The 27,083-nt window shown below is 39.9% G+C and overlaps 1 protein-coding gene and 1 non-coding gene across 3 annotated transcripts in view; one reads left to right on the top strand and one right to left on the bottom strand.

Moving 5' to 3' along the window:
- The first annotated feature begins 1,346 nt into the window (after nt 1-1,346).
- Nucleotides 1,347-27,083, top strand: part of ARHGEF26 (Rho guanine nucleotide exchange factor 26) — a 137,493-nt gene continuing 111,756 nt past the window's right edge. The window contains exons 1-4 of one of the 2 annotated variants that reach the window (XM_002759476.6): nt 1,347-1,459; nt 1,878-3,002; nt 4,315-4,354; nt 9,714-9,859. In XM_002759476.6, coding sequence (XP_002759522.3) covers nt 1,929-3,002; nt 4,315-4,354; nt 9,714-9,859 — 1,260 coding nt within the window. In that variant the 5' untranslated portion in view covers nt 1,347-1,459; nt 1,878-1,928. Of the gene's footprint in view, nt 3,003-4,314; nt 4,355-9,713; nt 9,860-27,083 lie in introns of both variants that reach the window. The other variant, XM_017965740.4, reaches the window with a different exon arrangement.
- Nucleotides 26,962-27,068, bottom strand: LOC118149103 (U6 spliceosomal RNA). Its single transcript, XR_004736258.1, has one exon. It is a non-coding gene; the product is annotated as a U6 spliceosomal RNA (small nuclear RNA).

Genomic DNA, 27,083 nt, shown 5'->3' with positions numbered 1-27,083 from the left:
ACAGTGGATTCTCACTACATCCCTGCTGAATGCATGAATGCTGAAAGAGAACTTGGAGAAGGGCCCATATGTCTTGCTAATAGAATCAATTATACAGCTATTATGTTCTAAAATTCTTTGTCTTCTCAAGTTTGCCTTATTATTGTCACACAGCAGGAGCCTGGCCAAGACATAGCCATCTTTCTGCTATTTGGCAACCAAGCACGTTGGAAGGAATGGCCACTGTTTTCACTTCATTCCTGTCATTCATTCACTCTCACCCATTAAACAAATATTAAGTACCCACCATGTGCCTGAAATAAGAAAAAAAAAAACACGACCTCTGCCCTCATGCAAATTAGTGTAACGACAAAACAGAAAATAAACATAAACACATAAAAAAATATATGTATATATACAAAATTTGGTAAGTGCAGAAGTAGCTGGGAAAACAACAGGGGCAATGGTATAAATGAGGGGACAGAGAAGGCCTTTCTGAGGCAGTGACAAGTCAGACGGTCAAGAAGGAACGAGAGAGAAGGTTCCTGAGGCTGTCAAACTTTGAATGTGGCCGAATAAATCATAAGGGAGAAAGTGATAGCGGAAAAACTAGGCTGAAGAGGTAGGGCAGTAAGTAGTCCAGTGTCTTGTAAGCCAAGGATTTTGAGTTTTATTCTATGTACTGCTGGAAACCAATATTTTTCTTGTCGTGTAAATTGAGTTTATTTTTCATAGATAGTTTTCAAGATTCAAAGCATACAAGTACCAAAAATAATTATATGAAAACTCTCCCTCATTCCAGTTTCCTAGCCACCCAGTTTCCCTCCTCACAGCTACTAGGCGTCTTTCCTACGGAAAGACTTTAGGCACAAACAAGCACATCACTCTGTTTATATTATAATGTATTTTCAGCAGTGGAGCAGCCCATCAGATAAGACCACCTGAATGCTGAAAGGGCGTGACTCTGCGTTTGAGCTCCGCACTGCTGCCCACGCATCTCACAAATTCTGCTCCGCCGCGTTCTCGGTTTTAACACGGGAACTCTAGGGTTCAGGGCTTCGTAAACTCCTTTTCGGCAGGGCTCCATAGCTTGTTCTCAAGTTGTGTCCCCCAGCAACGACCCCGCGCGCCTGCACTCCCGCGCCGCCGCCACCACCAGTCCGCAACTTCTAGCCGCAAACGCTGGAGCTCAGAACCCAGCTCAGGTGCGCTAGTTTGTTTCCCTGGGAGACTGGGGCCGACCGTAGGCACGCGGGGGCGGGAAGACAGCTTGTCTTGGCTGCCACTGAGGCGGATCTGGGCGGGGCCGAAGCGGGGGCGGGGCCAAGTGTGGGGGCGTAGTCAGGCGTGGGGGCGGGGCCGGCGCCGTCGTCGGCGGCAGAGCTCTCCCGAACTCTCGCGGCCGCACTTAGGTCCCGGACCCGGGCCACCCACGGGGCAGTGGGTGCTCCTTGGCCCCGGACATTGCAAGCCCCAGAAGGTAAATTTGCCTGGGAGCCGAGCACCTGGAACACGAGGGTACCCACGATGAGGGCGGGCGGCTGGATGGCGACAGAAGGGAGCGTCCCGCGGTCGCGAGAAAGCTGAACTCGTCCCAAGTTTCTTGTGCCTCGGCTTGCACCCAGTGAATTGGTGGCGGGCTCGTTTGGTGCGGGTGGTCTTTTGGGGCGGGAGGGACGCGAAGGTGATTGGATTAATTCTCCTGGGCCGCAGCCCAGATTTCTGACCGGGAACGCGCACCGCTGTGGTGCAGTTTTTGCCCGAGAAAGGGCGGGTTAAAGTGCGGTGCAGTGGAGTCCTGCGCTCCAGCAGGGGGACCGCCGGATTCGAAGCGCACGAGTCTGCCAGGCGTGCCGGGCTGTCGGGAGGCACAGTACCGTAACTTTTTTCCTCTTTAGGCAAGACTAACTTGGCGTTGCTCCTCCCGGGGCTGACCTCGAGGCCCGGCTATGGACCGCGAGAGCGAGGTGGATTTTTCTAGCAACAGCATAACGCCTTTGTGGCGGAGGCGGTCGATCCCTCAGCCCCAGCTGCTGGGCCGGAGCAAGCCGAGGCCCCAGTCCTATCAGAGCCCCAACGGGTTGCTGATCACGGATTTCCCAGTGGAGGACCGAGGGACGCTCCCCGCAGCGCAGATTCCCGCCCAGGTGCCCACCGCTTCGGACAGCAGGACGGTGCGCAGGAGTCCCCTGCTTCTGGGCACCCAGCAGAGAGCGGTGGCCAATGGTGGGATGGCCTCCCCGGAGTACAGGGCTGCCTCTCCTCGACTTCGACGACCCAAGTCACCCCAGGCCCCTAAAGCGGTGCCGGGCGGCTCCCCGAAGTCCCCAGCAAACGGCGTGGTGACCTCCCCTGCGCCGCCGCCGGGGCTGCGCCCCCCGCGGACTCCTAACGCGCCCGTCCCCTGCACCCCCGAGGAGGACCCGACTGGGTTGACTGCCAGCCCGGTGCCTTCGCCCACTGCAAATGGCCTTGCCGCTAATAACGACTCTCCTGGCTCGGGTTCGCAGTGTGGCCAGAAGGCTAAGGATCCCGAAAGGGGGCTCTCTCCTGCGCCCCAGAAAAGTTCTTCGGAACATAAACTCCCCCTCCAAAGGCTGCCCTCCCAGGAGAACGAGCTCCCCGAGAATCCTTCCGTGGTTTTGAGTACAAACAGCCCCGCCGCTCTCAAGGTGGGGAAGCAGCAGATCATTCCGAAGAGTCTGGCTTCAGAAATTAAACTCAGTAAATCCAACAGTCAGAATGTGGAGCCCCACAAGAGGCTGCTTAAGGTGCGCAGCATGGTGGAGGGCCTAGGAGGACCCCTGGGTCACGCAGGGGAGGAGAGTGAGGTCGATAACGACGTGGATAGCCCAGGGTCTCTGCGGAGAGGCTTGCGGTCCACGTCTTATCGCAGGGCAGTGGTCAGTGGCTTTGATTTTGACAGTCCTACCAGCTCGAAGAAGAAGAACAGAATGTCCCAGCCTGTTCTGAAAGCAGTAATGGAAGACAAGGAGAAGTTTTCGAGTCTGGGAAGGATAAAGGTAAAAGTGGGCAGGAGTGTGGGATGCCATTCACTAAACGAAAAGTAGATATGTTGGGGGTGGGGAGGGGGAGCATAGAGGAAACCAGAAGTCATTCCCTTATAATTCTGTGTTTTGCTGTTGATTACTAGTGCACATCCAGCTCTTTCTTGGCCACTTTGATGCTGGCAGGCACAGCAGAGTTTAATGCAACTCTGTGGGAAGAAGTGAAATTCATCACTTTTAACTTTCTAAGCTCAGGCAAAATTGGGGGGACAAAAAGGAAATATTTATGGCAGATTATTGGCTGAGTCTTGACCATAAAAGAGATAGCTGAAAGGGGGAGGAGCATGCTTAGAACTGCACTGGACTGCCTCAAGTTGTCTAGTGTTTGCTTAGAGGTTTCAGCCAATGGTAGCTGTTATCACAGCTGATTCAGAAAAATACTGATTCCTGTTTGAGCCTGTTATTTTCTGCTTTTACTTACTGAATTGTTTTTTGAGTGGTTATTACACACTTGAAGTCATTCAGGTAAAATGCGAGTCTTAAAATCAATTGCCAGGATCATAAAAAACACATATATTTTGTTATCCCTTTGCTTGCTTGTTTTTGTCACCAGGCCTTTGGTTGTATGTTAGTCCCGTTGTAGGCTCATTCATCCTTGAGTGCATTAACAAGTTGGTAGCTGAAAACGTCAGGTTAGGGTGACACTGTGTGGTATTGGTCACCTATATTGTCCCGTTAGCTGCACTTACCAAAATATTGCCAAGTATGACAAAGAAATAGGAAAACTTAAGAGGGAAATTTTGGAGTGCGTGCTGCCGTCCACAGAAACAAGACAGAGCTCAGCAATAGGGCAGAAATCTTTTTGGCAGCCACCTATTTTCTTGATTAATCAGAACACTGGAACTAGACTATATAAATGTCACATATGTAATATACAAGCAAGCCTGTTTTATTTTAGAGCCTATGGTCTTAAAGAAAAAAATTACATAACATTTTAAGTGTTTTTTTCCAACTCTGCAAGTATAACAAAGTTCAATTTAACAGTGATGGTGAATCACAAGTAGTAAAATGAACTGACCTGCTAGTCATTTGAGGATTCTCAATCTGTTTTGACAGGGTGTGAGGGATCTTGAACATTTTATTTCACTATTTCAATGAATTGCACTGATCAACTGAGTGAACTGCTCCAGGACTCAGCTGCTGTGTGCCCTTGGAAATCTAATTAATGTAATAACAAAATAAAATAGCTGTATTTTCTATTTGGTTATTCATACAGTTTTCTTTTTCTTTTTTTTTTTTTTTTCTTTTTACTCTTCTTGTCTCTTAGAAAAAAATGCTGAAAGGACAAGGAACATTTGATGGGGAAGGTAAGCATTTAATTTTCCAAACTTTTATTGCTGTTTCAATGTGGAATACCAATTATAAGTGGAAATTCAACTGCAGTAACAAAAATACTTAAGATGAGAATGTCCAACTTCTTCCCAAATTATACAGTCCAAACCTTCTCACCAAGCTAAATTTTTATCTAGTAGTACTAATGGTGAATATAGTTAATGGCATTTTTTATAGGCTGATAACTTTTTCAGTCAATGTCCTGAGATTTTTAATTCTTCTCTGCCTTGGCTCCAACCCCATGTCCCTCAAGGAAACAGAGAAAAAACAAGAACAAGCTTTAGCTTTTTAGTTAAAAATTCTGAGTTTGGCATTTAGATCTGAGGTCATATTTCTTTAGGTCACATTTCCTTTGACTTAATATTCTGCCCATATTTCCACATTTTATTATCATTTCTGACTTCCTGGTTCTGTATTAAGTTTCAACTGTGGGGGAAATCTAACTCTCCTAGCTGACAGAAACATATTCTAAAGAATTTGCAACCCATATAGTATTTTTGTTAAAGATCTCAAAAACAGCAGCAGCTTCAACCAGGTGTTCAAACCCTAATCAGATTATTGGACTTTCTGTAAATAGATGGGTCAAGTGTCAGCCAACTGGAAGAACATGAAGGGAGCAGTCCCAGCTGTAGCACTTGTTGGGCTGGAGGATCATGGTGACAGTGAGGGTAGTTAGTTTTTGCCATGTTTTGAAGTGTGAAGATTTTCTAATCTTCAAAGAATAATGAAGAAAGGAATGTCTCTCTATAAGCCAAGCAAATATACAACCACCCAGAGTTATAAAATATGTAGTCTTTGGTGATTGTCAAATAATTCCCTATATAATTTTTTACCAAGCTGAGTTTCCCATTGGAGCATTTAAAAATGACTCATCTATAAAAATTCATTCACCGCACCAATCTTAGGAAACCCAGATATAGTATTTAGCTGGTTGGAATAAGTTCATCTCCCTAATTTTATAATTGAGGAAACCAGAAAATCTGAGAGGTTTGGTGACTTGTTTCCTGTCATACCTAGTTACACAGCCAGAAGTAGGACACTGATCTGGTTCTTAGTCTAGTTTACTGCTTCTTGTAGCACTCTGACTGTGAAGTGAACAGCATCTACCTAATATTTACCTAAGGAGATGCTGCTTTACATCCCCTGGAATTTGGTATTTATTTTTGTGAACTTTGCCTAAGAGAGTTTAAACTTTTTAGATTTTTTTAAGTTAGAGAGTAGACTTCATTATAACTAGTTGTATTTTGTTTCCTTTTATAGGAGCTGTTTCTGTTTATCCTCTCATTTCTTCTCAAATATAATGACCTAGAATTTTTTTCACATATATGTGTATGAGGAGTGCAGGATTCTTACAGTTAATGATTAACAAGAATATAACTCAGGAAATAATATGGCCAAATGGTGGGAATCTGTGATATTGGAGCCAGGCAGACCTAGGTTCCTGTCCTGCTGCTCCTATTCATCAGTTGAGTGATACTGAGAAAAACCCTTAATATCACTGGGCCCTCATTGAGCCACCTCATGTGTGAAATGAGGTTAATGATACTGTTGCTCACGTTGTTGTGAAAATGAATGAGAAATCTATCAACAATATTATGCATATACTTTGTGCCAACCACTGAGTAAAGACTACTGGAGACTCAGTTTTTACCCTCATCATCTAGTTTGCATGGCATGACAGAGATCAGTAAAGTCTTGCATAGACTCCAGTGTTACTTTAGTCATAGAATGTACAGAACAATCTATGGTTGATGAGAAAAGAGGCAGATGTTTGCTTGTCTTGGCAGATGGAAAAGGCAATTCAAACTCAAAACATCCCAAACCAAACTCATCATCTTCCCCATCAAACCTGAATGTCTTCTGGTTTTCCCATTTCCTACTTTCTGGTTGTGTGACTTGCAGACCTAGGAAACATCCTTAACAGCTCCATCTCTCTGCCCCCATATCCAGTCTTTCACCAGTCTGTTCTATGTTATATGGCGCAAATCTCCACCATCTTTGATTGACTACCCCGGTAACATCTTAGTCTCCTAGGTAGTCAATGTTGCTCTCTAATCTACACAAATATTTCCTTTTCTTGGAGTTCCATTGTGTTCAGGAAAGACATGAAATCATGACAGAAACTCAGTCCTTTTGTACTTAGGGTAAAATCCAGTTTTTAGTATTGCCTACAAATACTCGATTTGGATGGTCTGGTTGATCTCTCTAAACTCACCTTATACCCTGTGGCCACTAGATGTACCTAAGCTTTAGCCACATTGACTTTTCCTAGTTCTTTTAAGATACAGCCATGTATCACTTAATGATGAGGATACATTCTGAGAAATACATCCTTGGGCAAATTTGTTGTTGTGCAAACATCATAGAGTGTACTTACACAAACCAGATGGTATAGCATAGGATATTTGGTAGAGCCAATTGCTTCTAGGCAACAAACCTGTACAGCATGTTACGGTACTGAATACTTTAGGCATTTGTAACACAATGGTATTTGTGTATCTAAACATAGAAAAAGTACAGTAAAAATACAATATAAAAAATTAAAAATGGTACTTTCGGCCAGGCGCGGTGGCACACCTGTAATCCCAGCACTTTGGGAGGCTGAGGCGGGTGGATCACGAGGTCAAGAGATTGAGACCATCCTGGTCAACATAATGAAACCCCATCTCTACTAAAAATACAAAAAATTAGCTGAGCATGGTGGCACGTGCCTGTAGTCCCAGCTACTTGGGAGGCTGAGGCAGGAGAATTGCCTGAACCCAGGAGGCGGATCATGCCATTGCACTCCAGCCTGGGTAATGAGCGAAACTCCGTCTCGAAAAAAAAAAAGTTACTTTCCTATAGGCCTCCTACCTTGAATGAAACTTGCAGTACTGAAAGTTGCTCTGGGTGAGTCAGTGAGTGAGTGGTGAGTGAATGCGAAGGCCTACCTAGAACATTACTCTACACTAGTGTAGACTTTTAATACTGTAGACTTAAGCTATGTTAAATTTATAAAACTTTTTTTCAATAATAAATTAAGTTTAGCTTACTGTAGCTTATTTTGTAAAATTCTAAATTTTTAAAAAGTTTTAAACTCTTTGGTTTTAACATGGCTTATAACACAAACACACTGTACAGCTGTACAGAAATATTTTATTTCTTTACATACCTATTCCATAAGCTTTTTCCTATTGTAAAAAATTTTTATTTTTGCTTTTTAAATTTTTTAGTTGAAACTAAACACATGCATTAGCCTAGGCCTGCACAGAGTCAGAATCATCAGTATCACTGTCTCCCATCTCAACATCTTGTCCCACAAGAAGGTCTTCAGGGACAATAACATGCATGAGCTGTCATCTCCCATGATAAGAATGTCTCCTTCTGGAATACCTGCCTGAGGCTATTTCACAGTTAACTTTTTTTTTTAAAGTAGGAGTACATGCTAAAATAATGATAAAAAAGTGTAGTATAGTAAATACATAAACCAGTAACATAGCTGATTTTCAAGTATGAACTGTATGTAATTCTCTGTGCTATTCTTTTATATGATTGGCAGTGCAATAGGTTGTTTATACCAGCATTACCATAGATGTGAGAGTAATGTGGTACACTACAACGTTAAGATGGATAGGTGATAGGAATTTTTTAGCTCCTTTATAATATATGGGACCACCATTGTGGATGTGGTTTGGTTTGCCATTGATCAAAACAATGTTATGCAGTGCATGACTGTATTATGTTTCCTCTTATGTCCCTGTTAGAGCTTTTGTGTGTGCTTTTCCTATAGCTCTGTAGCTTCTCAGCTTTCAGATCTTAGAATTGCCTCATTGACAAAATACCCAACTGCCAGACTAGATCACACCCTACTGACAGTCTGTTCGCACCTGTATATAAATCCTTCAGTTTGTAGGCATGTATTCGTGTGAGATCATTGTGACCTCAAACCTATAGTGACTTGCCATCATATTTTGAGTAAAAATCAAAGTCCTTTCAGTGGCACTGAGGCACAGCCCTACTTGATTAGCCTTCTGCTCACCCTCAACTCCCATCTTTTTTTTTTTTTTTTGAGACAGAGTCCAGTCTGGAGTACAGTGGCATGATCTCGGCTCACTGCAACCTCTGCCTCCCAGGTTTAAGCGATTCTTCTGCCTCAGCCTCCTGAGAACTGGGAGCACAGGGGTGCGCCACCACACCCAGCTAATTTATTGTATTTTTGACAGAGACAGGGTTTCACTATGTTGCCCAGGCTGGTCTTAAACTCCTGACTTAAGCAATCTGCCCGCCTCAGCTTCCCAAAGTGCTGAGATTACAGGTGTGAGCCATCACGCCCAGCTTCAACTCCCATCATTTGTACTTTCCCCCTATTTTCTTGGTACTCCAGCCATGCAGTTCTTGCTGCTCCTGGTACATACAAACATACCAAGTAGACTTATGCTCGGGGACTTTGTACTTGCTGTGACCCCTGATAAGATGCTCTTTGGGCACCAATTTTTCATCAGAGTCAATGTCAAGGGCCTTTTCTTTGTAGTTTTGATATAGGTGGCTCACTTTCTCACCTCTTTTATGTCTTTAGTTGTCACCCAGTGAGGCCTTACTAAACTACCCTACTTAAAATCTACAGGCCCTTGTCCCAGCACTTTCTACCCCACTTCCCTGTTTCATTTTTCTTCACGATACTTAACCGCCATCAAAAATTCGATCAAAGTTATTTGCTTATTTATTGCAGTTCTCATGCTTTAATAGCAGCTCATGAAGATTGAGATTTTTATTTTTTGTCTTTTATTATATTCCAGGCACTAAACTGTTGCTGGTTCCTAGTAGGTGTTTTCTAAGTAACAGTTGAATGAATTGTTTCATGAGTGAATTTGACAGCTTTTCTTATTCAACTGTTAGCCCATGAGAGGTGGATGAGGGCATGAGAGTTGTCTTTCTTTTGTTTTCCATTTTACTGTCCGCCCCTGGCATATCATAGATATACAATAAATGTTTGTTACGTAGATAAATGAATGGTGATGGACCTTAAAGAAAAGGTAGGATCTAATTTAACCTGTATTACAGTGATTTAATAGGACTGACTGTCCTTCATGGATAGTGGACAGAAACATGGAAACTTTGCTTCTCTTGGCATTCTCTGTATGGGTCCCTCCCCATCCCCTGCAGTAAAGTTTGAGAAAGAGCTATGTGAATAAGAAAATCACTTTTCTGTAATTATTCTTCAGGGACTAAGTCTGTTTGTCTCTTTGTTGTTTATAAAATTGGAGGCCAAACATTGGGTACATATGACGTTTGTTTAGAACAAGTTGCATAATGATTGAGAACAATTAGTGACACATAGGCCTTGTTTTCTTGCAGAAAATGCTGTCCTGTATCAGAACTACAAGGAAAAGGCACTCGACATTGATTCTGATGAAGAGTCAGAGCCCAAAGAACAGAAGTCAGATGAAAAAATTGTGATTCACCATAAGCCATTGAGATCCACATGGAGCCAGCTCTCTGCAGTGAGTGTTTACCTTCTTTTCTGTCTGTGGTAGGAAAAAACCAAGTTGTGGAAATTATGTGTGGATTTGGCTTTTGTTCTTTTCTGCCAGTGATCCTGTAACTCTAGATTGAAATGTTTCTTGAAACTCAGCTGGCACTAATGAGAACGTGAACTTTGACATTTCTGATCAGGAAAATGAAGTTTGATAAAGTGCTTTGAGACTGATGGACTGTGAACTCTGGAAGCTCTATGAGGTCTCTCTTTTTGTTAAATATAGTGTATTTATAGTGGTAATAATATAACCTGAACTTTATCATAATTATGGCTATATACATATATATGTTTGTGTGTTTGTGTATGTATGTATGTATGTATACATGTATGTATGTATCTGTATATGTATCTGTGCATAATAGAGAGCTAGTTACAGTTCTTCCTTGGACATTTCTTTATTTGGCGGGGGGATGGGGTCTTACTGTTGCCTGGGCTGGAGTACAGTGTCACTATCTTGGCTCACTGCATTCTCCCAGGTTCACGTGATTCTCCTGCCTCAGCCTCCTGAGTAGCTGGGACTATAGTAGGCATGTGCCACCACATCCAGCTAATTTTTGTATTTTTAGTAGAGATTGGGTTTCACCATGTTGGCCAGGCTTATCTCAAACTCCTTTTCTCAAGTGAGCCACCCGCCTCAGCCTCCCAAAGTGCTGGGATTAAAGGCATGAACCACCGCATCTGGCCCTTCCTCTGGAAATTTAATTTGATATAGAAATGTTTATATATTCTTAAAGCTGATTAATGAATGGTATTCTGTTCTATCTCCCTCTGTGCCTTTTTTGGGTGCCTGTCTCTGACACTTAATTTTGTGTTGATGAGTAATTTCTCCTCTCTGCCTCAAACGGCTTTTACTTTTTAACTATATATTTTTTTCCTCCTGGCTTACAAAATGTCACAGTGTGATACTTAGTTTACTTGATAAGAGTTTGGGCACAGCATTTGCAAGTATCTGATGAATTAGCAAGTAGAAAGGAATTCCCATGGCTGGGTTGGTTGAGGGGAGCTTTGCATCAAAAACAAGCCAGTACACCTCCATGAGTCTTTAGGCAATATCAGACAGAGATGACAGAGGTGTTCAGAATCAGGAAATCTCATGTATTTAGGGAACCACCAGTGTAAGAAAAGGAGTTGTTGATGTTGGTGCTGTATAGCCAGGCCTATGAGAATGTGTGTATGTAAACGGTGGGAGGCAACTTCTGCTTCAAACTCTACTTTGCCTCTTCTAACCTGTATTGGAATTCAAAATTCTGTACACCAAGTGCTTTCTCCCTGTCTTCTTTCCCACCTCCTAATTTTGATCTCAGGGAATCAATTTACTTCCTGTGTCTCTGAGGTATTGCACCCTTAGTATTATGCCAAAAATTAAAGTACCCACAGTGGCAGGGCAAGTAGAATGAATATGTGATGCTGGTATATGTAGGTGATAGGGAGTGGTGGGAGGTGTGGTGAACAGGCCTTACATAAATTGAACAGCTACTGCTTAGCTCAAACCAGGTGAGTGCAGGGGCTCAGTGTGACCAGATGTTCTAATAATTAGAAAAGAGAGTAACTTCTGTGATATTTCAAAAATTTTTGCATGTGGTTAGGAGGTAAAAGCTAACCATAGGTAGAATTGGTGTGTTAGCAGCCTTATACCCTAATCTAGTGATCTCATGATAAGTGTATCCCAAAACAGATAGGTGGAAAAACTGGTGACAAGGTCCACTGAGGCCATGTCAGCTTTTAATGGCTGTCATTCAGTTCCTTCAGTTGTTGGTAGGGACCATTTGGTAGAGGATCCAGAAGAAGAAAGAAGGCTGTGGATTTTTTGTTTTCTCTTTGTGGCAGCAGCTGCATTTGTTAGCACAGGCCTAAATCCTGCTGTTGGTCTCTGAAAGAATGCTAAAAAGAAATGTGGATTTTATGTCAGTTACACCCGGATCCCACTTAGCTTTAGCCCAAGAAACAGGCTGCCATATTTATGCCTCCTGCAGTTTGGCTTTTATATAGTTGAACAAATGCACCTACAATTAAATAATAGCGCATATCCTTCAGTTCAACTTTGTGGACGTGCCTTATTTTGGCAAAAAATAAATGATGTGTCTTTTGTAAACAATATTGATATCATAGAACTATCTTGTAATAAAATGTTAAACTATAAAATGAGTTCTGACTTTAGTGTATGTTATCTTGGAGTTGAGTGTTCCCAGGAGGCTTGTGTGTATTTATTGTATTGCTTGGCAATTACATTTAATGAAAGTAGCATGATTGGACTTCGCCACTTAGCATTGCTTAGGTGCCAGCTTGCACTTTCTTTGTGCCTTTTATGTCTTCTCTTCACTTATATTTTACCTTAATTGTTTTTGTTATAAACTGCTTTAAACCTGTAGAGACATTAAAAAATAAAATAAAGGTAATCAACTTCTGTGTACCTATCACTCAGATTGAACAAATGTTATTTTAACATATTTGCTTCATTTTTTATTTTTTAAGACAATTTCAGAGAATCCCTCCTTCCTTTCCAGTTCTTTTCTCCTCCCTACCTCCCCAGAGGTAACCACTATCCCTGACCTTCTCTTCTGTCCTTCTCATGTGGATTTTCTGTCCACCAAAAAGATATGAACAGCTCTGGCTGTTAGGAAAGTAGGTATTTTAACACCAGAAAGCAACCATTACCTTTTTAGAAGTTTAACTGCTACTAAATTTTCAAGTTGCATTTAGGACCCTAAAGAGAGAAGGCGTTGTGAATTTTTAATGATGTCAGGATGTTTCTCATAAGTGATTGGCACCTCCATTTCTCTATCTGACCTCTCTTGGTAGTGAAGCTGCAGCCTTTAGGGTAGGTCTCAGAAGACTTTCAACTTTAATATATATATTCAACTTAAATATATTATATATATGTGTGTATACATATAAAGTTGGAGGTCTATATATAAATATCTAGTATACTACATATTATGTATTTTAATACCTAGTATAATATGTATGTATGTTAAACCTGGTATTATATGTATATTAAATACTAGGTTTAATATATATATTAAATGTATATTATATTATATTAATTATAGATATATTAAATTCTAGATTTAATATATATATTATACTAGGTTTAAATATTAAACCTAATGTAATTAATATGTTAAACCTAGCATTTTATATTTATATATATATATATAAATTCTTCCATACTTAACTTTTAGTAATCAAAATAGTAGGGTAGCCCCTGTCTAATTTTGTGTATAACATTTTAACACAAAACTCTTAAAAGTCAAGTTTTAATCCTAGAAAGAGAATAGGACAAAGGGTTTTCTGGCAGTGGGTTAGGTCTCAATTTTGCTTATACCTTCACTTTCTGCTAAGGAGTAAGGGAGTGAGTGTGTATGTTCATTAGCACTGTTGATTGTTTTGTTTTCTAAAAAGTCTCTTATCTTTATTGCAAACACCTGCCTGCCTCCTGGGATGGTGAAACTGTCCTTATCAGTTGACTATAAAAAGCATTCAGTATGCTGAATACTTTTGAAGTGCAGCAATTTGCAATAATTTATGGTTGTTACATAAGATCTTTAAGTCTTCAGTCTGTGGTGTAATTTATCTGAGCATGTTTGTTTATGTCTCCTTCGGTTTCACTGGACCATGCCGGGTAAGGCAGTGTTCAGCCGTAAAGGTGATAGGCGGTTCCCCATTTATGGTGTTGGGACAGGTTTAACTGTAGTGTTGTCATTTTGGAGTAAAGGAGAATTAGAACTGTGTAAGAGGGATTTATTTAATTGGGCCTCAATGGAAAATGAATGATAGTCATTTATTTAACTGACCTGGGTTCTTGAATCTGAAGAGATGGGGAATTAAGGCTTACTCTTCATTCACTTGATTTTCAAAGTATATCTATTCTTAATTGGAGTACAGGATTTCTTCACTCTAGGGAATATAACTTTGTGTTGAGCATCAGACCTTAGGGAACCTAAATGTATTTGAAATAATTGTTTTTTTAATCTTATTTTAAGTTCAAGGGTACGTGTGCATATTCGTTACATATGTAAACTTGTGTCATAGTAGTTTGTTGTACAGATTATTTTGTCATCCAGGTATTAAGCCTAGTACCCATTAGTTGTTTTTCCTGATTCTCTCCCTGCCATCTTCACCCTCCAGTAGGCAGGGAGAGAACCTAGTGTGTGTTCTTCCCCTCTTTGTGTTCATGTGTTCTTATCATTTAGCTCCCACTTATAGGTGAGAACATGTGGCTTTTGGTTTTCTGTTCTTGCCTTAGTTTGCTGAGGATAATGGCCTCCAGCTTCATCCATGTCCCTGCAAAGGAAATGATCTTATTCTTTTGTATGACTGCATAGTATTCCATGGTGTATATGTACCACATTTTTAAAAATCTCGTCAATCACTGATGGGCATTTAGGTTAATTCCATGTCTTTGCTATTGTGAATTGTGCTGCCATATGTATAAAGACATATATATGCGTATGTGTCTTTATAATAAAACGACTTACATTCCTTGGCTATATACCTAGTAATGAGATTGCTGGGTTGAACAATATTTCTGTCTTTAGGACTTTGAGGAATTATCACGCTGTCTTCCCCAATGGTTGAACTAATTTAGACTCCAACTAACAGTATATAAGCATTCCTTTTTCTCAACAACCTCACCAGCATCTGTTATTTTTTTTACTTTTTAGTAATAGCAATTCTGACTGGTGTGAGATGGTATCTCATTGTGGTTTTGATTTGCATTCCTCCAATGAGCTTTTTTTTCACAATTGTTGACTGCATGTATGTCTTCTTTTGAAAAGTGTTTGTTCATGTCCTTTGCCTACCTTTTAATGGGGTTGTTTTTTTCTTGTAAATTTGTTTAAGTTTCTTAAAAATACTGGATATTAGATCTTTCTCAGATGCATAGTTTGCAAACATTTTCTCCCATATTGTAGGTTGTCTGTTGATAGTTTCTTTTGTTGTGCAGTAGCTCTTTATTTTAATTAGATCCCATGTGTTCATTTTTTATTTTGTTGCCATTGCTTTTAGTGTCTTCATCATTAAATCTTTGTCTGTGCCTATGTTCTGAATGGTATTACCTATGTTGTTTTCCAGGGTTTTTATAGTTTCGGGTTTTACATTTAAGTCTTTAATCCAACTTGAGTTGATTTTTGTATATGGTGTAAGGAAGGGGTCCAGTTTCAGTCTTCTGCATATGGCTAGCCAGTTACCCCAGCATCATTTATAGGGAATCCTTTCACCATTGTGTGTTTTTGTCAGGTTTGTAGAAGCTCAGATAGTTGTAGGTGTGCAGCCTTATTTCTGGGCTCTCTATTCTGTTCCATTGGTCTGTGTGTCTGGTTTTATACCAGTATCATGCTGTTTGGTTACTGTACCCCTGTAGTACAGTTTAAAGTTGGTTAGGGCGATGCTTCCTGCTTTGTTATTTTTGTTTAGGGTTGTCTTTGTTATTTGGGCTCTTTTTTGGTTCCATACAGATTTTAAAATAGTTTTTCCAGTTTGTGAAGAGTCTCAATGGTAGTTTAATAGGAATAGCATTGAATCTATGAATTGCTTTGGACAGTATGGCCATTTGAATGATATTAATTCTTCCTATCCATCAACATGGAATATCTGTTTGTTTGTTTATGTCACCTCTATTTCTTTGTGCAGTGTTTTGTACTTCTTTTTGTAGAGATCTTTCACCTCCCTAATTAGTTATACTCCTAGGTATCTTATTTTTTTGTGGCAAAAAATGTGAATGGCAGTTTGTTCCTGATTTGGCTCTTGGCTTGACTGTTGGTGTGTAGGAATGCTAGTGATTTTTACACACTAAATCACATTTTGATTTTGTATCCTGAGACTTTGTATAGAGGTGTTCATAATATATTCTGATGATTGTTTGTATTTCTATGGGGTCAGTGGTAATATTCCCCTTGTCCTGAAATAATGTTAATGGTTATAGTTCCCAGTTTGGGTTGGTCATATGTGGAAGGGATTTGAGGTTTTGAAACCTCAGTGACTTTGAAAACTCAGTTTTGACCTCTGGAGATTACCTGGAACTCTGCTCAGAGACAAAAAACCTGCTGCACACAGGTAGATCACCCAGTGCCTCACCCAAAACAGCAGCACAAACATTAAACCAGCAGTTCTTGGATCTCTGGGAAAAGCATGTGGGTTTGAAGAAAAATATTGATTGTATTAGTCAGGGATGGAACAATATGTACTTGTTACAGTTAATGCCAGGTATATAATCAGCTGAACTTCAGGTTTCCCCAAGTGTTCATTCATTAGAAGGACCTGGAAGTATTTATCGTCTTTTCTTTAAAATAGATTTTGATTGGAGTTTTTGCTTTTCATCATAACTACCCCTCCATCTTTCCAAGATCATGTACTATGCATGTACTAAGAAATGACTGTTGCAACACCAGTGTTTGTTAAGTTCAGTGATGGAACCAAAGCCATACTTGCCAGCTGTGCCATGACCCCATTTATTTGCTGTACGGTGTGTTTGTGTAATTTCTATCACCCTGAAATGCCAGATTCCTTTGAAAAGGGTGTTCTTTGTTCAGCACCTAATAGAGAGATCCTCTACTGCACTCTTCTTTTGTACTTGCTGACATGTGGCTTTATTAGTAATCTTAAGTCATTTGGAATGTTTGCTCAAAAATTTTGAACTTTGTAGTCAGAAATGGTTTGACTTTTTAATTAAAGCATTTTAATTAAATTATTCAGCTGTGTGCTTAGTGTGGCTAACAGTGCAATGGGTGATCTAGAATTCAGACCTCAGTCTCTGGTTCTGAGCTCAGCTCTTAAGGCACACAGAGTACCTGTGTGAGACTTTCTGGAGTTGCAGGATGAGAAAGGAAGATTTGAAAAGCAGGAATTTTATTGTAAATACCATTTCATTTCATTGACAATACAGCAGATACTTTGGCGTCTTAGAGTTTGATGTGATGGGACTTATTTTAGATTTTATACTGTGCTTATTGTGAAAGACATACTATTTTCTAGTAAAAATCAGAGCTCAACAAATGTAGTAAACCTGAATGTCATTCTGTTTGCAGAAATGCTTAATTTATTTAAACTTACTCTTTTCCCTAAATTTTCACATTTGTCTGAATTTTCAGTTTTTTTGTGACTTGTTGCTTAAAATAGCGATTTCTGCAGTTATATAATTTTTTATTTACAGCTTGGCAACAGCAGTCTCATAAGATAATTTTTTACTTTAGATGGTGATTAAAGCCTTTTACCATATCGTTTTTTGTGCGTATAAAACATGGAAAATTATTTTCATTTTTTATGGCTGGCTCACATTTAGCAATCGTAGTATAAACAGAACTGCAGGCACATACGAGTCCACACTTTTAAGTTGGCCTGTGGGTCTTCTGGGAGACAAAGTTGGTCTTTGTAAACAGAAATAGAGGCCCATGTGCCTAGCCCTGAGACCCACTGTTTGGATATTTGTCCCCTCCACAACTCACATGGAAATTTAATTCCTATTGTAGCAATATTGAGAGGTGGAGCCTTTAAGAAGTGATTAGATCATGAGGGCTCTGCCTGCATGAATGGATTAACAGCCATAGATTATGGGCTAACTCATTAGCGTTATCATGGGAGGGGAACAGGTGGCTTTATAGGAAGAGGTGCCCTGAGGTAGCACTTCAGTATGGTCAGACTCCTTGACATATTATACCCTATACCACTTAAGGACTCTTCAGAGTGTCCCCACCGGCAAGAAGGCTCTCACCAAATGTAGCCCCTCCGCCTGGAACTTTTTAGCTTCCATAACTATAGGAAAGAAATTCCTTTTTAAAATAAATTACCCAATTGCAGGTATTCTGTTGTAAGCACCCAAAAATGGACTAAGACCCTAATTAGAATTACTGCTCTAGCTGAGAGGTAAAGATTGGGGACTACTTAGCTTGGGCCAGAGACTGGGCTCTATGTGGTCTTGCTCTTTCTGTATAATTAGATTGTGGTATTCTCCTAACATTTCTGAAAGTTAACTTATATAAACAATATATAATATGTCCTTCATGTAGAGAATAGTTCAGACATTTTGGACCAGGTGCAGTGGGTCCCACCTGTAATCCCAGAACTTTGCAAGGCTTAGGCACGAGGATCTCTTGAGCCCAGGAGTTTGACACCAGCCTGGGCAACATAGTGAGACCCCCATCTCTAAAAAAAAAGAATTGGGACATTTCAGATAAGACTGAAGTCTCTTGGTTATTCGTGCAATCCCAATCTCTCTCCCCTTCTCCATAGATAATGCTGCACTCAATTTGGTAATACTCTTCTGAAAATCCACATATATGCATTTAAGGAAACAATATAGATTACCCATATTTATGTAAATAAACAGATTATTTAAATGTATAGCTTCTTTTCTGAACTATGTGTCTTATAAATCATTTCATATCTACACATGATCTACAGTGTTTTAACTCTGCATTAATATGTAGGACGGATATGCATTCAGCCATGTTTTTTGGGAGTGTTATACATGCTTTAAGAATCTAATACAAATTATAAGCCATAGGTTTTCTCTGTAGAAAAATGCATACATGTATAAATGTAAAATTTTCATTTTATTTTTTCAGTTTTAGTTGGAGGTATTTTTTTTTTCTTGACTTTATTTCCAAATAGTAGGAGCACTTTAGTGTAGGTTTTTTTTGTATTGAGTACAGTTTCCATGTTGTCAATATCACTTCAAAAAGTATTTCTTTATCTGCATTATTGCAGTGTTGGAACTTTCTATAACCCCTAAAAATATAGACAGAGATTCAGGAAAAAACTACTCTAGTTGGAGCTGAGTAATTAAAGGGCAACCGAGTGGTAGATCTGCCAGTATTTATGTGATTCTTCTGAGAGAACAATGAAGTGTTGGGATGTGGGTGTATGTACACCAGTTACCCTAGGGTAGGTGGAGATCAGAAATAACAGGTGCTCCAAGAAAGAAGGAGGAGATGAAAACAGGGTTAGTTAATTTTTATGGCCATAACTACAAAAGCAGATGTTTCAACTACAAACATCTAAGAGGGTTCAGACAGAGAAGGTCTTATTTTATTGAGTAGAAAATCAGTGAGAGAGATCAATGTATTCATTGTCTTCATCAAGGGCCTGTCTCCCATGAAGTTCTGTGGCAGGCCCTGGGGATAGAGCAAGAACAGACTCCACCTTGCATTCATGTCTTCATAGACACCCTGAATGGTGAGACAGGTGTCAGATATCAAATCATCCCATAAATAAATGCATAATTACTACTGTGGTAAAGCTGTGAAGGACTTATTGGTGCTGCTGTAAGATCTGCTAGAGAAGAGCACCTGTCTGGGCAAGGTGCAGTCAGCAGAGAGGTGTCAGAGGAGGTGACATGAGCTATCATCTGGAGGGTCCAGATAGGTGATGAGACACAGTTAGGAAGTGGCAGGATAGAAGAGTCCCAGGCAGAGAAAATGTCATGTGCACAGACCCTTTGGGGTGATGATGGGTAAGAGGAGTTGTGATAGGGCCAGTGTAGCTGGAATGTCTTGATCTCTTTTGTGGAATTTTCCTCATTCCTCTGTTCTCTAAATGTTGGAGGGTCCCTGGGCTCATCCTTGGGCCTCTTTTCTTACCTACACTCATGTGATGATTTTGTCAGTCTTGTACTTTTAAATGTATCATATACTCTGATGACCCCAAGTTATTGCTTACTGTGAAATCAAATTAAATTATGGACTTATTCTTAACTAAATAATTCTTTTGGGGAGGTGGAAGGGATACATTCAAGAATAATATTCTTTAGGAATATAGTATAATTAGATAGAAGAAAAGGCTCAGGGATGTTGAGGAGTTCTGAATAATTGTGTGGAAAGGCTTTCTCATACTGGCTTTGGATTGCAGACTTATCTATGAGATTCTTGTATTTGCCCTGTTGACCTTAATTTATCCTCTTGTGAGGTCTCTTTCCTCAGTCCAAAGATGGAGCTATTTCTCAAGGTCAAATCTACGCAGTGGTTGGTCTCCATGATGGTTAGAGAGTATTGTCACCTTCAGAATTACTATTGAATCTTTAAATGTGGAATTAATCCTTAAGTTTGTACACAAATTTTGTGGATTTATCTGGAACACATATAGCCTGTTGATTTTCTAGATTATTAATCTGTACCCTAATGTCTTAAGATTATTGGGATGTTTATTATCTATATTTCTATTATTTTGGAGAGATAAGGACTATATAGTCAGTGGACAACTTCTACAGAGAGAAACATTATTGACAGTAAAAAAAATTGCAGATTATTTCCCTCTTTGTAGGAAATAAGCTTATCCAACTGTAAGAACACAAAAATGGAGCAATTTCCACTTCGCATGGTTAGAAATCCTGCTTCTGGTAGTGGAGTACAAAGGAGTTTGATTGTTGTATGCCCCGCTAAGCAACGGGAAGCCCTTATACCCACATGGGTCCAAAGTCTCTGGATGAGCAGGCAGTGCAGTGGCTGACTTGCAGGATAGTTGTTGCTCTGGAAACAGCCATGGATCATCACAGTATTGATTTGTTTACATGTAGTTAAATTACTGACCAAATATTTGCAGGAGACTTACTGTATCCCAGGATTGTGCTAGGTAATCTCAAATACAGTTTATGTAGTCCTTGTGACAATACCAGAGGGTAAGCACAAATTCTTTACTTTGTATCAAGTCAACTGAGAGGCTAGGATGTTAAATATGGCTGCTAGTTAGGGTCTTGAGACTACTTGGAATAGCCTCTGAAGTGACCTAAAGAAAAGGATACATGTGCCTAGGATGCTGGAAGGGCAGGAACTATATTTCTCTCAGGTGCTCAGCCAATAATGTGACTGCAACTCTGCCTGTGGGCTCTCATCTCTTCTCATGAATTGGCGTATTTTTGTTTTTACTATGCTTGCCTTTTTCGTGAAAGGTCCTGCATACTCAGGATTTCTGAGTTCTTTTTGTCTTTTTTGTTTGTCTTTTGGGACAGAGTCTTATTCTGTTGCCCAGGCTGGAGTGCAATGGTGTGATTTCGGCTCACTGCAACCTCCGCCTCCCAGGTTCAAGCGATTCTTCTGCCTCAGCCTCCTGAGGAGCTGGTATTACAGGCTCACACCACCGTGCCAGGCTAATTTTTGTATTTTTAATAGAGACAGGGTTTTGCCATGTTGGTCAGGCTGGTCTTGAACTCCTGAGCTCAAGATTCACCTGCCTTGGCCTCAGAGTGCTGGGATGCCAGGCGTGAGCCACCGTGCTCGGCCTCTGAGTTCTTGTAACTTACACTTGAGGCTACCTAACACAGCCCTGTCCTGCCCTCAAGTCACTCTCTCAGCTTCCATCCTGTGTTTGAAAGAATGTAGGCCAGAAAGCCAAAGTGAGTGACACAGTTTAGCTGCCCAGTTTAATTCCTTGAGAGAGAGGGATCATATTGGCTCAGCTATTTTGACCCTACTTAATAGGTCACTGGAACATGTATTGTCATTTGGCCAGTTGCTTAACTAACTCTGCTCCAGTCAGCTTTGGCCTCCATGATGTATTATGGCATAAAATATAGTCCCTTGGGGCCGCTTCTTTTGCAGAAGCTGTGAGTAGAAGCTTTTCTTGTAGAGAGGTCCATGGGAGTGTTAAAGGACATGACTGACTTTTGTCTAGTGTAAATTTATACATCACAGAGTGGATATGGAAACCATGGTCTTTATTAGCAACTTCACATGATAAGAAATGTTTTACCCAACCAGTATGTGTGTCTGAACATATGTATTTGTACATGCGTATGTGTGAATATATCTCAAAGTTTATAAAACACTTCTGCTTGCAGTGTACTATAGTATTTTAAATTTTTTCTGTTTCGTTGCATTTAAATAGATAACAATCACTTCACAGTAAGACTTTTTTTTTGCATTCACTACCAGTTTATAACTTGTAATTTGAACAATGCTGATATCTGACTCCAAAATTCATTTGTTTTCTACTGCATTGTAGTGACGGGACAAACAAAACAAGGCTAAAACCCCATCTACCCTCCAGGAGCTTAGATCCTAGAGCAGAAGACAATGAAAATGGCATGTCTAAATGATGTTTTGAAAGGTTGTAGGACAGAATGCCAAAGTGAATTGAAACAGTTGAAGTCACAGAAAGCAGTGAGGTGATGGTGAGAAAAGTCTGTATAGGATGTGACTTAAACTAGATGGGCTAGTTGGGCAGAAGAGTAGGAAATAAAAGTAATGAAGGCATATATGGCTTGAATAAAGCTTTTCTTTTTTTTTTTTAAGTAGTGACAAGGTTTCACCATGTTGGCCCAGGCTGGTCTCAAACTCCTGGCCTCAAGTGATTCACCTGTCAAAGTGCTGGGATTTCAGGCGTGAGCCACCGCTGCTAGCTAATAAAGCTTGATAGTAGGCAAAGGGAAGTCGAAAGACAGGAATTCTGTGTCTGTTTGTCACACCTCTGTACAATAAGATAATTCCTGTCAAAAAAAACCACTGCCTGCTTTGTATAGCTAATGCAAAGCATTGGTTTACTCTGTTACCCATTTTTCAGAATCAGGATTTGCTCAGGTTAGATTTTTATTGCAAAACCTCAGAAATTAACTTCGGTGCGCTGTTGTTCTGAGTAGCTTGTTATTTTGGAGTTTGTCATTCCTATACACTGGTCATTTTACAAAAATAGCAAACAAAAATAAAATAGCAACTAATATGTCAGCATCACCTTTAGAAACAGGTATTCTCTTCTGCAAGAGAGGAACCTCAGACCTGTTCTACGTTCCTTAACCCCTTGACTCATACCTTCACTATGTGTAAATAGCGTCATTCTCAGTTACTCTGACTCTAACTGGCCTTTCTTCCTCCTTTATCTCTCACGCTTGCAGATCAGCCTGTCATCACTCATTTTCAGCACTGCCCCATAAGCCATTGCTCAGTTTGGACTTGATTAAAGTCTTTCTTTCTTACTGCCTCCCTTTACTTTAGCTTCTCATTTCTTTTATCTACAGGTGGTCATCTCTCATTTCTCTAGTTTTCCTTTGGGGCAGCAACAAATAAATAGAGGTATTATTGGCATCCTTAAAAAGTTCTACTTGTCTTCCCTACTTGTTTTGCTTCTTTTTTGGAAGAGGATGTTGAAGTATATTTTAGTTTTTGTAATTCAAAGTGTCGCTTTAATTAAAAAGCCAAGACATGTTTATTATAGAAAAATTGGGAAGTACCAATAGATAAAAAGGAAAAAATTAATTGGAATCTCTCTTTCTATTCAATTACTATTAACACTTTGGTATGTAACTTTTCAGATTTAAAAATATATAGACAGAGGGATTGTCTTTTAAACAAAACCAATAATGTAGTAATAGTTTTGTCAATTTTTTTCCCTTAATGATGTTGTAAATAACCTTTTCATGTTCTTAAGCCTGCTGTTTGTTCACCTTTTTTTCTTACCAGTGTTGACTTTCCATGTGATTCATGTCATTAAATATTCTTTTACAATCACCTTTTTTTTTTAAAAAAAATTATGTCTCCTTTATCAAATTTCGTGCCAAGGTCCAATGATCTCACATCTGTAATTTGTGTCACCCTCTTACTGGTCTGCTTTCAATCTTCATTTAGTTTAGATATTCTTTTTTTATTTTATTAATTAATTAATTTATTTTTGCATTTTAGGTTTTGGGGTACATGTGAAGAACATGTAAGATAGTTGCATAGGTACACACGTGGCAGTGTGAGTTGCTGCCTTCCTCCCCTTCACCTATATCTGGCATTTCTCTCCATGCTATCTCTCCCCAACTCCCCCCACCCACTGTCCCTCCCCTATTCCCCAACAGACCCCAGTGTGTAGTGCTCCCCTCCCTGAGTCCATGTGTTCTCATTGTTCAACACCCACCTGTGAGTGAGAACATGCTCACTCACATTCATTTTCTGTTCTTGTGTCAGTTTGCTGAGAATGATGTTCTCCAGGTTCATCCATGTCCCTACAAAGGGCAAGAACTCATCATTTTTGATTGCTGCATAATATTCCATGGTGTATATGTGCCACATTTTCCCAGTCCAGTCTATCATCAATGGGCATTTGGGTTGGTTCCAGGTCTTTGCTATTGTAAACAGTGCTGCAATGAACATTCGTGTGCATGTGTCCTTACGGTAGAACGATTTATAGTCCATTGGATATATACCCAGTAATGGGATTGCTGGGTCAAATGGAATTTCTATTTCTAGGTCCTTGAGGAATTGCCACACCGTCTTCCACAATGGTTGAACTAATTTACACTCTCACCAGCAGCATAAAAGTGTTCCTATTTCTCCACATCCTCTCCAGCATTTGCTGTCTCCAGATTTTTTTTTCTTTGTGATAGAGTCTCGCTCTGTCACCCAGGCTGGAGTGCAGTGGCATGATCTCGGCTTAGTGCAGCCTCCACTTTCCTGGTTCAAGCAATTTTCCTGTCGCAGCCTCCCGAGTAGCTGGGACTACAGACGTGCATCACCACGCCCAGCTAATTTTTTTTGTATTTTAGTAGAGACAGGGTTTCACCGTGTTGCCCAGGCTGGTTGCAAACTCCTGAGTTCAGGCAATCTGCCCGCCTTGGCCTCCCAAAGTGCTGGGATTACAGGTGTGAGCCACCACACCAGGACTGCAACAATCTTTTTAAAGCTCAAATACTAGTTCCTCAAATAAGTGGATGTTTAGCTCTTTTAACCAATTTCCTATTGTTAATCATGTGTTTGTTTCTAATTTTTCAATTTAAAATTCAAAATTTAAAGCTGATTAAGTTTTAAAAAATAGTTATTTTTGAATTACTGGAGTAAAAGAAATATATTCTCTTGCTTAAAAAATTAAATATAACAGGATTGAGAGCTGCTTGACTTTACCACCATTCCCAACCCCTTAGCTATTAACCACTGCTATTAGTCTAGTATTTTATTTAATAGTGAATGTTTAAAAATTGTTAATATTTTGTTAAATTATAGAATTGCCCTCTACCCTGAATTTATTCCCTTTCATCTTTGCTACTTCTGTGTCATTAGCTTTTCATTTATTTGTTAACCTAATTTTCTCTTCTTAATTTCTGATAGATGCATGAGAACTGCATCTCTTGCTCATTTGGGGGATAGAGAATAAATCCATTTTGGTCCAGGCTCAGTAGCCCACAGCGGGGAATGCAAGTTCAAGAGAGCCACAAGGAATTTGTTTGGTGGTAGAAATGTCAGGATTAATCAACAAGTTAAATGACCAGAGAGTCCTGCTGACAGCTTCACTTTCACTGCAACAGAAGCCAGGAAGCTAATGAGAGATGTTGTTTCTGGGCATTCAGGGGTAGGAACTTAATTTAGGGGAAGAGAAGCTTGCACAGCTCTTAAAAAACTCAGAAGTTTTAGAAGGCGGGGTACTATAGTGATTAAGAGCTCAGGCTTTGGGGTAGACAGACAGGCCTGAGTTTGAATCTCAGCTTTCCACTTATTAGGATGAATGACTTAACTTTTCTGTGTCTCTGTTCTTTAATTGTAAACTAAGAATCGTAATCCCTTCCTCACAGAATTGTTGTAGGGTTTAGATGCATGGAAGGAGCAGTACCTGGTTCATGGTAAACATTTGATATAATGGTAGTTTGAGAAATAAATTAACAACCAACCAGAACTTTGAGTCAGGAATTGACAAGACATGGGTAGCAAGCTAGTGAGTGCTGGCTGCAAATGACGTAACATGTTTATCTCCTAAATTGTACCAAGCACAGCAGTTCATTCTTGTGCATTTAATTACCTGTCTGTGATTTGTATTCTCAGCCTCATGTCTGTATTGAAGTAAATTGGGTTCATTCAGGAATTCTGGCTCTATCTGTAGATGGTGATGCAGGCCATAGAGGAGTAAATGTTCTAGCCTGCTTAGTCTGAGTTTTACATCATTTTAGCAAACTTGACATTGCCTACTTGAGGCAGAGTACTTGACATTTCTTGAGATCCAAACACTTTTTTGCAAATTACAGAATTAAGCTTAACAACAGGAGATCAGAGAGATCAGTTTTTTGAACAAGTTAATTTGGAGGTCACTAGCATATTACCTGATGCATTATAAAATTAAGTATATGATTTTATTATATGTGCCATTATCCTTCTACTTTTTCTTTTCTTAAAAAAAAGTATTCTCTCTTTCTATTTACCCACCACTCCCCAGAAGGATGAGCCATCTTGACCTCATATCTAGTGTTTAGTGATGCAGATCTCTGGCCCTTTAAAATTTGTGTTTTGCGGTAGCTCGTAGCTACGTAAAGTGATGTCTTAGAACCTTTCCTTATGGATGTAGTGGGGCTAAAGAGAGCCTATTGGGTCTGGTTACAGAGGACACTTTTTCTGGACTCTGGCAGATTTTTCATTTTAAGTACTTCAAGCATACTCTCAAATTGCTGCTGTTCCCATGTTATTTAAAGGGAAAGAACTCCAGCTCATTTGGAGCTAGTCGTCAGGGACGACTCAGGTTGCATTGAGTCTGTAGAAAGAATCTGAGAGTGATTGTGTCCTGTGGTATAATTTTACTTTGAAATCCCTTCCCACTTGAGCTTTTGAGAAAAGAAGCTTGTAAGTAGAGAGTCACCCCAAGACATGAAAAAGCTTATTTTCTGCAAGTGAGTAAACTCCATTGAGTCTTAGCTCAAATGGGTGTTCAGTATAAATTAGTGCTCTTTGGAGAAAGAGTGATCTTGGATTGTAAATCTAATGTAATTTTTAACTGGCTACATTTCTGAGCCTTTTTGGTTGGTGAGGCTTTTGGGGTCTTCCCATCTGTTTTCCCTAGCTGGTGTCAAAAATAGAAGGAATGCACATTCGTCTAGAAATAATATCAAGTCATGGATGGCCTCAGAACGTAACATAGAGGGCGTCAGAACATAAAATCCCTATTTGCTTCACAGAAAATGATGATCTGATAAGCCAAGAGACTGGTCCTAATGCAGGACTGGCTGTATCCATAGATAAGTTCTGTATAAATGGCAATTTGAGGGCTTTATTTAGAGTTTAGAGAACTTGGCTCATAACCTATTCCAGTTAGTGGAGTCAAAGACCAAGAAATATTACATAAAGTTTAGAGTTCTGTTACACAGTTCTGCAAGGTAGAGATTCTTTTTTTTTTTTTTTTTTTTTTTTAAATATGGAACCCTTCACGAATTTGAGTGTCATCCTTGCGCAGGGGCCATGCTAATCTTCTCTGTATCGTTCCAATTTTAGTATATGTGCTGCCGAAGCGAGCACTAGAGATTCTTAATG

Source organism: Callithrix jacchus, chromosome 17, assembly GCF_049354715.1.
Source record: "Callithrix jacchus isolate 240 chromosome 17, calJac240_pri, whole genome shotgun sequence".
NCBI classification, from domain to species: domain Eukaryota; kingdom Metazoa; phylum Chordata; class Mammalia; order Primates; family Cebidae; genus Callithrix; species Callithrix jacchus.
The sequence above is the reverse complement of the archived record's forward strand: the minus strand, read 5'-3'. Positions and strand labels throughout refer to the sequence as shown.